We start from the raw sequence: 12,189 nt of genomic DNA, 5'->3' as shown, positions 1-12,189 counted from the left end.
GCAAACTTGCCGATGCAGTATCCTGGAAGCACCCGACCACAGTCCAACTCCGAGTCCGTCTGAAAACTCCGAGCCTCCGAACAGCTCTCTGACACTGAGCACCATCCCTGCCAAGCGCTTCGACCCTGGCCCCGGCAACAGGCAATAGGCAAAGCCGAGGATTTGGGGCCTTCGTTTCCGGAGATTCTCGATCACACAGTAGCAGCGGCAGCGAAGCAGGCATTTCAGAAGTTTCTCCAGATGTTCCTCTGTGCTTATCATGGCTGTCTCCATCAAATCAGGATTGTGCATGGCCCCCTAGTTAACACATACGGTATCATTCGGAACGGACGCGTATGCTGCTTTGTGTCGCCATCTTCTCCTCCCGCCTGACTAAATTAACCAAATATTCTCAAAGTTACCATGGAGTGTTGGGGGGGGGGATATTTTTTTCCAATCTTCCCAAAAGTATATTCTGGTTAGAAAACACACTTATTTTGCGACAGCAGCAACTGGAAGTGCGAAATAAAACAGCAGAAAATGCTGGAAAAACTTAGCAAGTCAGTCAGCATCTGTGGAAAAGGGACCCAGGGACCCCGAGCTGAAACGGAGGGAGACGTGGCTGTGATGCGGGGTCGTTGCCGATAGAGGGCTCTAGTGTCACGCGTGTGTTCGCCCGCGGTGGCCGGACCCAGCCGCCGCCGGACTGGTTTCGACGTTGCACTAGTGTCGGGTTTCCGGGTGCTCCCTTCTCTATCGTACCCGGTTGGGAGAGGTAGGGGGTGGGAATCGGCGGGTAGTGAGGTCGAAGCGGCGGCCACCATGGCGACCCGCAGCCTAACGGAGCCCTTCGTGCTGATGCGAAACCGCGCGGTCCAGAGCCGGCACCTGCAGGCCGAGCAAGTGAGTAGCGAGGCGGGAGCGGCCCTGGGCCACGGCGCTGTGGTGAGTTCCCATCCGATGGCCGGTGTACTGCGGGAGGGAGCAGCAACCCGGGCCGGCACCGCTGTCTGAACACAACCCGCCCCCCTCACAGGGATAGGACTCGGGGTCTGGAACCCAGGGTATTCGCAGGAATGGAGTTCCGGTGATTGTTACCCAGTGTATCCGCAAGGATGGGGTTCTGGCCACTAGTACCCAGGGTATCCACAGGGATGGAGATCTGCAGACAGGTACTCAGGGTATCCACAGGGATGGGGATCTGCAGACAGGTACTCAGGGTATCCACAGGGATGGAGATCTGCAGACAGGTACCCAAGGTATCCACAGGGATGGGGATCTGCAGACAGGTACTCAGGGTATCCACAGGGATGGGGATCTGCAGACAGGTACTCAGGGTATCCACAGGGATGGAGATCTGCAGACAGGTACTCAGGGTATCCACAGGGATGGGGATCTGCAGACAGGTACTCAGGGTATCCACAGGGATGGAGATCTGCAGACAGGTACCCAAGGTATCCACAGGGATGGGGATCTGCAGACAGGTACTCAGGGTATCCACAGGGATGGGGATCTGCAGACAGGTACTCAGGGTATCCACAGGGATGGAGATCTGCAGACAGGTACTCAGGGTATCCACAGGGATGGGGATCTGCAGACAGGTACTCAGGGTATCCACAGGGATGGAGATCTGGTGTCAGTATCTGTCAGTCTATCAGAGTCAGGGCTGTGGTATTCCAAGAAAGCAGCAAACCCCATATAACAGGATTCTGAGGTTAGTGTATATTAACCTATCCTAAGTGAAAAGACTCATTATTATATCTCAATTGATATGCAGAATAGGGCTCTGGGTATTTATTTTTATATAGAGCAATATTTGCATAGAGTCAGGGCTATTGGTTTTTATTTACCATTGAATCCACAGAATTGGGGCTTGATTATTACGTGCCAATTCATTCTTTATACTTTGGTATATTGAGCAACAGGGTTTTTGGACTATTATACATTAGTATATCTACTCCTGGGGTTCTTGGACTATTGTAGGTACACAGGGTCAGAGGGATTGTCATACGTTGGGACTAGATATCACAGAGTCAGGGTTCAGGAGTGACTATATCAGTGGGTTGCTGCATAGTGATTTTTTTATATATATAACTATGCACAGAAACAATACACTGTGATGACATGTAGATGTATCAATAGTTTGGTGAACTGGGATTACTATATATCAGGATATACACAGGATCTGGGATTTTTATATATTCTATTATTTTAAGACCCAGGGTTTTGGGATTGTTATACTAGATTTGGTAATGGCACAGTTTATTTGTGGTTGAATGATCAGGCTAGTAATCTAGATATCTGGTTGAATAATCCAGTGACCTGTTCCAAGATACTTCCCTTGTTTCTGTCAGGACATTACTTACTCCTTCCCCCATCCATGGCTTGGTGTTTGGAGGATGTAATACATTTCACAATGTGTAGTGATAATGGAGAACCAGAGATCCCCTTATGGGGGAAGAGGGCATTGTAGACGTCTCCTCTCTCCATTTGGTGCTACCTTTTCACAGTGAAGGTCTCTGCCTTGTTCAAATATTCAGATGAAACCTTGACTAACATTTGGTCACACACAGTTTCTTTGGGACCCTGGTAGCTTTCTGTCTTTGACAGTTTTCATTGCCAATGAAAATCCTACCAGGAATCTGATGTGCAGTTGGGATACATCAGGGCTCAGAGAAATGGATTGGGTTTGGGGCAGACTTGGAGAGGCAGAAATCCTAACATATCATTGGGCTTCTCCTGCATCTTCCCAGATGACTATATTGCAAAACTCTTTAATATTTAAAGTTATTTCAGTGCTAAAATTAATTTCAAGAAGTGGATCTGAGTAGTTTGTAATTTAAACCTTCTGGGGAGAAGTTTGCCTTGAGTTGTAATACTGCATAGAAGGGTATAGCCCAGGAATAGGCATTTTGGGCTATGTGTCAGCATGTCTGCACCAAACATGCCAGATTAAGCAAATTCTCTTCTGAATGTGCATGATCCTCAGCCCTCACCTGTGTCTGTCCTAAAGCCTCTTAAATTCCACTATTTTATCTACTTCCACCACTACCCCTGGCAGCACATTTCAGACTCTCTGTGTAAAATATAACTTCCCCTCTTTTTAAACTCTCCTCCTCTCACCTTAAATGCATGTCCTGAAATATTTGACATGTTCTCTGGGCTAAAGATTCTGACTGTCTCACCAAATATGCATCTCATAATTTTATAAACTTCTGTTAGGTCTGCAGGGACATTGGTTGCTGATTACACTTGTCTCTGTGCCTGAATGCACTTTATGTTCTTTTATGCTCTATAATTATAGCTGATGAAGGAGACACCTCTCAGTTGATGACTAGTGTTAGGTGCAATATTGCACTCGACCATTAAGCTGGTGCTATTGTATTTGAATTGATGACCTTGCAAATGTGTTGTTTCCAGCGAAAGATAAGGAGCCAATTAATATGGTTACCTTGTCCATAAATGATGAGAACTACTCTAGTCATCCATGATTTGTAGGGGCTGGACTGGTCTGTGGGTAAGAAACATTTGTGAACTCTTTGCAATTACCTGGTTTTCTGCATTAATTACTCATAAAATGTGGTCTGATCGTCATCTAAATCACAATAATAGACAAATACAATCTACCTAAACTAATAACACGAGCAACTGTTGTACTTCTTAAACTATCTTAGATTGGGTATTGTGCAATAACCCAGAATTTATTAGTCAACTTAACATAAAGGTGCCCTTAGGAGGCAATAACCCAGATGTTATTAGTCAACTTAACGTGAAGGTGCCCTTAGGAGGCAGTGATCATAATATGATTGAATTCATACTGCAGTTTGAGAGGGAGAAGCATAAGTCACATGTATCAGTATCGCAATGGAATAAAGGGCAATACAGAGACATGAGAGAGGAGCTTGACTAGGTAGATTGGAGGGGGATGCTGGCAGGGTCGATGGCAGAGCAGAGATGGCTGAAGTTTCTGGGAATAATTCACAAGGCACAGGATAGTTATGTCCCACAGAAGAAGTAGTTCTCAAACGACAGGGGTAGGCAACTGTAGCTGACAAGGGAAGTTAAGGACTGCATAAAAGCCAAGGAAAAGGCATATAAGGTAGCAAAAGTGAGTGGGAAGTTGGATGATTAGGAAGCTTTTAAAATCGAACAGAAGGCAACTGAAAAAGCTGTAAGAAGGGAAAAGGTGAAATATGAGGGCAAATTAGCCGATAATATAACGCAGGATACTGAAAGTTTTTTCAGTCATATGAAGAATAAAAGGGAGGTGAGAGTTGATATTGGACCACTGGAAAGTGATCCTAGTGAGGTGGTAATGGGGGACAAAGATATGGCAGATGAAGTTAGTAAGTACTTTGCTTCAGTCTTTACTGTGGAAGAGGTCCGTGAGTTTCAGACAGCAGGAGTGAGTACCATTGCTATTACAAAGGAAAAAGTGCTAGGCAAAATGAAGGGTCTTAAGGTGGATAAGTCACCTGGACTAGATGGACTACATCCCAGAGTCCTGAAAGAGGTTGCTGAAGAGAAAACATGCATTGGTCACGATCTCTCAAAAATCAGTTGATTCTGGCATGGTCCCAGAGGACTGGAAAATTGCAAATGTCGCTCCACTCTTTAAGAAGGGAGGTAGACAGAAGAGAGGAAATTGTAGGCCAGTTAGCCTAACCTCAGTGGTTGGGAAATTGTTGTAGTCCATTATTAAGAACGAGATTTTGGGCTACTTGGAGACTAATGATAAATTAAGTCAAAGTCAGCAAGGGAAACCTTGCCTGACAGATCTGTTAGAATTCTTCGAGGAAGTAACAAGCAGGGTGGATAAAGGAGAGGCAGTGGATATCATTTACTTAAATTTTCAGAAGGCATTTGATAAGGTGCCTTGCATGAGGCTGTTTAACAAGATAAAATCCTATGGTGTTACAGGAAAGATGCTGGCATGGATAGAGGAATGGGTGACAGGCAGGAGGCAGTGAATGGGAATAAAAGGGGCCTTTTCTGGTTGACTGCCGACAACTAGTGGTGCTCCTCAGGGGTCAGTATCGACCACTTCTTTTCACATTGTTTGTCAATGATTTAGATAGTGGAATTGATGGCAATGCACTTGACCATTAAGCTGGTGCTATTGTATTTGAATTGATGACTTTGCAAATGTGTTGTTCCAGCGTAAAGTAAGGAGCCAATTAATATGGTACGAAGGGGTGGGTCGTGCTGAGGAAGCAATGCGATTGCAGCGAGACTTAGACAAATCGGAAGAATGGGCAAAAATGTTGCAAATGGAACGCAGTTTTGGGAAATTTATGATAATGCATTTTGGTAAAAGGAACAATAGTGCAGACTATTATCTACATGGGAAGAAAATTCAAACTTCAGAGGTGCAAAGGGGCTTGGGAATCCTAGTGCAACACTCCAAGAAGGTTTATTGACAGGTTGGCTGTGTGGTGAAGAAGACAAATGCAATGTTGGTATTTATTTCAAGGGGAGTAGAATATAAAAACAAGGATAAGGTTGAAGCGTTATAAGACTCTAGCCAGGCTGCACTTGGAGTATTGTCAACAGTTTTGGGCCCCTTATCTCAGAAAGGATGTACTGTCATTGGAGAGAGTCTAGAGGAGGTTCATGAGGATGATTCCAGGAATGAAGAGGTTAACATATGAGGAGTGTTTGGTAGCTTTGGGCCTGTACTCACTGGAATCTAGAAGAATGTGTGGGGATCTCATTGAAACCTACCAAATGTTGAAAGGACAAGATAAAGGGGATGTGGAGAGGATGTTTCCTCTGGTGGGGGTATCCAGAATTAGAGGGCACAGCCTCAAAATTGAGGGGTGACCATTTAGAACAGAAGTAAGGGGGAATTTTTTTTTAGTCAAAGAGTGGTGAATGCTTTGCCACAGGCTGAGGTGGAGGCCAAGTCCGTGGGTATATTCAAAGTGGAAGTTGATAGATTTTTGATTGGTCGGGACATCAAGGGATATGGTGAGAGGGCAGGTGTATGGGGTTGGATGGGATCAGCCACGATGAAATGGTCTGAATGGCCTAATTCTGCTCCTGTGCCTCATGGTCTTCTTGTCAACACCGAGTACACCATTTAAACAATCATGGTCTATGTTCAAAAAGTATGTGACCCTCTGGGGCAATGCCTTCTACAAAAGCTACTTGGAGTCAGGTGTTCCGATCAATGAGATGAGATTGGAGGTGTGGGTTGTAGAGGTGCCCTGGCCTGTAAAAAAGACGCACAAAAGCCAGGTTACTGACAGGCACTGGCCTTCTCAAGAAAGATCAGTTTATGTGTACCATGCCTCAAACAAAACAACTTTCAGAGGACCTTAGAAGAAGAATTGCAGAGATGCATGAAGCTGGAAAAGGCTACAGAAGCATTTCTAAAGACCTGAGTGTTTAATCCGTCATCATCAGTACGATCAATTATCTACAAATGAAGGAAAGTCAGTACTGTTGCTACTCTCGCTAGCAGTGGGCATCCTGCAAAGATCACACCAAGAGCACAACATGCAGTGCTGAAGGAGGTGAGAAAAGAACCCAAGGGTAACGGCAGAAGACCTCAGAAATCTCTGGAACTAGCTAAAGTCTCTTTCATGTGTCCACTAAAAGAAAAACACTAAACAAGAATGGGATTCATGGAAGGACACCATGGAGGAAAGCAGTGCTCTCCAAAAAAAAAATTGCAGCATGACTCAAATTTGCAAAAGACCCATAACACTTCTGTCCCATAACACTTCTGGGACAATGTTTTGTGAACAGAGCGGCCAGTGAGTGAGTGGGCCAGTGAAGGAGTGGAGCTTTGAGGCTTTGGCTTGAGAGGCTCCGGTGAGCAGAGGCTGAGAACGAACTTGCTCCCAGTGAGGTAAGGCCGCGTAAGTTTCTTTAATTAATTTAATTAACTTAGAGGTTGGTAATGGAGGCGGTAGATAGGGCAGTCCAGTGCTCCGATTGTAAGATGTGGGAAGTCGGGGACAGCATAGTTGTCTCTGATGATTACACCTGCAAAAGGTGCATCCAGCTGCAGCTCCTGTTAAACCGAGTTAGGGAGCTGGAGCTGGATGAACTTCGGATCATTCGGGAGGCAGAGGCAGTAATAGGTTGGAGTTTCAGGGAGACAGTCACCTCTAAAAGGCAGGAGACAGGTAACTGGGTGACTGTCAAAAGATGGAAGGGGAATAGACAGGAAGAGCAGAGCATCCCATCAACAATAAGTATTCTGTTTTGGATACTACTGGTGAGGACGACCTACCGGGGACAAGTTGTAGTGGTCACGTCTCTGGCACCGAGACTGGATCCTCAGCTCAGAAGGGAAGGAGGGAAAAGAGGAGAGCAGTAGTGATAGGGGAGTCGATAGTTAGGGGGACAGATATGAGGTTCTGTGGGAGAGATCGAGAATCCCGGATGGTCTGTTGCCTCCCTGGTGCCAGGGTCCACGATATCTCGGATCGAGTTCTCGGTATTCTCAGGAGAGAGGGTGAGCAGCCAGGTATCGTGGTCCACGTGGGGACCAATGACATAGATAGGAGTAGGGATGAGGTCCTGAAGGAGGAATATAGGGAGTTAGGAAAGAAGTTAAAAAGCAGGACCTCAGAAGTGGTAATCTCGGGATTGCTGCCTTTGCCACGCGACAGAGAGGGTAGGAACAGGAAGTTATGGCAGATGAATGCATGGCTGAAGAGTTGGTGCAGGGGTTCAGATTTCTGGATCATTGGGATCTCTTCTGGGGAAGGTCTGACCTGTACAAAAAGGACAGGCTGCACCTGAACTGGAAAGGGACCAATATCCTGGCGGGCAGGTTTGCTAGAACTGTTGGGGAGGGTTTAAACTAGTTTGGCAGGGGGTTGGGAATCAGAATGTGAGTGCAAAGATTAAGGTAGAAGGACAAGGGCATGATGCTATGTGTTCTGAGTTGGTGAGGAAGGACAGGCAGGGGCAAAACATAAATGTAGCCAGTTAGAGGGGTTGAAGTGTGTCTATTTCAATGATAGGGTTATTGGGAATAAAGGGAATGAACTTGGAGCATGGATCAGTACATGGAACTACGATGTTGTGGCCGTTACTGAAACTTGGCTGGAAGAAGGGCAGGATTGGCTGATGCAGGTACCGGGGTTTAGGTGTTTTAAGAGGAATAAGATGGGAGGTAGAAAACGGGGTGGGAGTAGCATTACTGGTGAGGGATAGTATCACGGCTATAGAAAGGGAGGACGCTGCAGAGGGAGTGTCCACTGAGTCGTGTGGGTGGAAGTCGGAAATAGGAAGGGATCAATCACTGTGCTGGGAGTAGTCCATGGGCCCCCAAATAGCCCTCAGGACACGGAGGAGCAGATAAGCAGGCAGATTTTAGAATGGTGCAGGAAATACAGCATTGTAGTTATGGGTGATTTCAACTTCCCTCATATTGACTGGCACCTCCTGACTGCAAGGGGGATAGATGGGGCTGAATTTGCCAGGTGTGTTCAAGAAGGATTCCTGACAGTATGTGGACCAGCCGACGAGAGGAGAGGCCATACTGGATCTAGTTCTGGGTAATGAACCTGGTCAGGTGACAGACCTCTTGGTGGGGGAGCATTTTGGTGAGAGTGAACACGACTTCCTTAGCATCAGCATAGCTATGGAAAAGGATAAAAACAGACAAAATAGGAACGTGCTTAACTGGGGAAGGGCTAACTATGAAGGGATGAGGCAGGAACTAGCGAGAGTAAATTGGAAACAGATGTTCGAGGGTGAAAGCACAGAAGTAATGTGGAGGAAGTTTAGGGATCAGTTGTGCTGGGTTCAGGATAGGTTTGTCCCACTGAGACGAGGATAAAAATGGTAGGAAAAGGGCTGACGAAACATGTGAGGCAACTCGTCAAGAGGAAAAAGGAGACATGTTAGATATAAGAAGCAGGAAGCAGGAGGGGCTCATGAGAAATATAGGGTAGCCAGGAAGGAGCTTAAGAAAGGACTTAGGAGAGCTCAAAGGGGGCATGAGAAGGCCTTGGCATGTAGGATTAAGAAGAACCCCAAGGTGTTCAATGTGTATGTGAAGAACAGGAGGATGACAAGACTGAAGGTGGGGCCGCTAAAGGATAAAGAAGGCAACATGTGCCCGGAGGCGAGGAGGTTGGGGAGGCCCTAAATGAATACTTTGCTTCAGTATTCGCAAGTGAAAAGGACCTTGATCAGGGTGAGGTCAAAATAGAACAGACCTGTGTGCTGGACAATGTGGAGATTAAGGAAAAAGTAGAGTTAGATCTTCTTAAAAACATCAAGATTGGTAAGTTCCCAGGGCCGGACAGGATATACCCCATGTTGCTGTGCGAAGTGAGAGAAGGGATCGCTGGAACACTAGCTATGATCTTTGAATCCTCTTTAGCTACAGGGGAGGTGCCGGAGGATTGGAGAATGGCAAATGTAGTTCCCTTGTTTAAAAAAGGTAATAGGGAGAATCCTGGGAACTATAGACCAGTGAGTCTTATGTCGATGGTCTGCAAACTATTGGAAAGGATTCTTAAGGATAGAATCTACGAGCATTTGGAGAAATGCAGTCTACTCAAGGATAGTCAACATGGCTTTGTGAAGGGAAGGTCATGCCTCACGAGCCTAATTGAGTTTTTTGAAGAAGTAACAAGAGAAATTGATGAGGCTAGGGAAGTAGATGTGGTCTACATGGATTTTAGCAAGGCATTTGACAAGGTCCCCCATGAGGGACTCATCCAGAAAGTCATGAGGCATGGGATCAGTGGAACCTTGGCTGTTTGGATAAAAAAATTGGCTTACAAGAAGAAAGCAGAAGGGTGGAGGTCAGTGACTAGTGGAGTGCTGTAAAGATCTGTCCTGGGACCCCTGCTCTTTGTGATTTTTATAAATGACCTGGATGAAGAGGCAGTAGGATGGGTGAGTAAGTTTGCGGATGACACGAAGATTGGAGGAGTTGTGGATGGAGCTGTAGGTTGTCAAAGGTTACAAGAGGATTATAGGATGCAGAGTTGGGCAGAAAAGTGGCAGATGGAGTTCAATCCGGATAAGTGTGAGTTGGTGCATTTTGGAAGGACAAACCAGAAGGCTGAGTACAGGGTTAATGGTCGGTTACTTAAGAGTGTGGATGAACAGAGGGACCTTGGGGTTCAAATCCATACATCCCTCAAGGTCGCTGCACAGGTTGATAGGATAGTTAAGAAGGCCTATGGGATGCTAGGCTTCTTTAATAGGGGGATTGAGTTCAAGAGTAGAGAGGTCATGTTGCAACTCTACAAATCTCTGGTGAGACCACACTTAGAGTATTGTGTTCCGTTCTGGTCACCTCATTATAGGAAGGATGTGGAAGCTATGGAGAGGGTGCAGAGGAGATTTACCAGGATGTTGCCTGGATTGGAAAACAAGGCTTATGAGGCAAGGTTAGCAGAGCTGGGATTTTTCTCTTTGGAGTGTAGAAGGATGAGAGGGGACTTGATACAGGTCTACAAGATTATGAGAGGCATAGATAGGGTGGATAGCCAGTACCTGTTTCCCAGGGCACGAACAGCAAACACCAGAGGGCATATATACAAAGTTAAGGGAGGGAAGTTTGGGGGAGACATCAGGAGTAAGTTTTTTTTACACAGAGGGCTGTGGGTGCCTGGAATGACTTGCCAGGGATAGTGGTGGAGGCTAAAACATTAGGAGTATTTAAGAGCCTCTTGGACAGGCACATGGAAAAAGCAGAGGGTTACGGGTTAGTGTGGGTTTAGTACTTTTTTTTAGGAATATATGGGTCGGCACAACATCAAGGGCCAAAGGGCCTGTACTGTGCTGTAGTATTCTAGTGTCTGACAGATGAGTCAAAAGTTGAACTTTTTAGTAGAAATGCATGATATATTTAGAGGAAAAGAGCACTGCACACCAGCACCAAAACTTTATCCCAGCTGTGAAACATGGTGGAAGGAGCTTTATGGTTTGGGGCTGATTTGCTCCTCAGGGCCTGATCAGCTTGCAATTGTTGAACAATGAATTCAAAATTGTATCAAGACATCTTACATGAGAATATCAGGGTAGTGGTACGTCACCTGAAGCTTAATAAAAGTTGGCTGATGCAACTCGACAATAATCCGAAACACAGAGTAAATCGACAACAGAATGATTTAAAAAGAAGAAAATTTGTGTTTTGGAATGGCCAAGTCAGAGTCCAGACCTACCTTAACCCAATTGAGGTGCTGTGGCATGACCTAAGATGGTCTAAAGTTCCTCCTCACCGTTGTGCAGATCTGATCAGCAGCTATCAGAAATGTTTAGTGAAGATTATTGTTGCTAAGGGAGGATGTACCAGTTATTAAATACAAGGATTCACATACTTTTTGTGAATGATTAAACCATGTGTTCAATAAGACATGAAAATTACAATTGTGTGTGTGTTATTAGGCAGATTGTGTTTGTTATTGTGACTAAGATGAAGATCAGGCCATACTTTAAGAATAATTAATGTAGAAAGCCAAGTCATTGAAAAGGTTTCACAAACTCTTTCTTGCAACTGTATGTTGTAAAAGATTCGTCTTCCCGCAGACAGCCATGAAACAAAGAAACATCACGGAACCAATTCAAAGAAAACATCAACACCCTATGTGCAAAAAAAAGAACAAATTGTGCAAACTGCAAATAAACGAACGAATATCACACAGAATATTAAACATCAAACCGTAGAGTCCTTGAAACAGTCTAGGAATGTTCAGTTTAATTTAGTGGTGTTGTTCGTTAACTACAGAGCCACAAAATCTCACAAAATAGCAATTTAAAAAAAAGAGTAACCAGAAAAAAAACAAAACATGAACTGTAGAGTCCGCCTAAAAATGACACCAATCCACAAACCGTGCTGATCAAACCTTGCCCAAGACCAAAAACACCTGCGCCTTCCTCTGGCAGCAGAGAAGGAGACCGGTCAAACGCAGGCACCTTCTTCCGGCAGCAGCTAGGGAGAGGGAGACAATCAAATGTGGGCAGACAGCGCTGAACACCATCGCTCATCTTCCATTCTCATCCTCATTGATTTCAATCTTGTTTGACATTTTAATTGGATGTTGTCGAAGGCATCCTTCTTTGAGATGGACTTGGGGTCACCGAGGAAAGTTTTGTGGAGATAATCTTTCTTATCCAGCAGTTGTTTGATGTCAACACAGTTTTCATCAAACCAGTCCTTGTGCTTTCTGGTAGCAAGCTGCAGAATCTCTGTAGCAGTGTTATAGATCAGCTCTCAAAGGGTTA

The 12,189-nt window shown here is 45.3% G+C and overlaps 1 protein-coding gene across 5 annotated transcripts in view; it reads left to right on the top strand.

The window, feature by feature from the left end:
* The first annotated feature begins 679 nt into the window (after positions 1 to 679).
* The window catches only part of stx16 (syntaxin 16), a 55,236-nt gene continuing 43,726 nt past the window's right edge, over positions 680 to 12,189 (top strand). For 2 of the 5 annotated variants that reach the window (XM_063041576.1, XM_063041575.1), the window contains exon 1: positions 682 to 924. In XM_063041576.1, the coding sequence (XP_062897646.1) occupies positions 802 to 924 (123 nt within the window). In that variant the 5' untranslated portion in view covers positions 682 to 801. Of the gene's footprint in view, positions 925 to 12,189 lie in introns of all 5 variants that reach the window. The other 3 variants (XM_063041571.1, XM_063041572.1, XM_063041573.1) reach the window with 3 other exon arrangements.

The sequence above is a fragment of the Mobula hypostoma genome, chromosome 2 (assembly GCF_963921235.1).
Source record: "Mobula hypostoma chromosome 2, sMobHyp1.1, whole genome shotgun sequence".
Classification (NCBI taxonomy): domain Eukaryota; kingdom Metazoa; phylum Chordata; class Chondrichthyes; order Myliobatiformes; family Myliobatidae; genus Mobula; species Mobula hypostoma.
The sequence above is the reverse complement of the archived record's forward strand: the minus strand, read 5'-3'. Positions and strand labels throughout refer to the sequence as shown.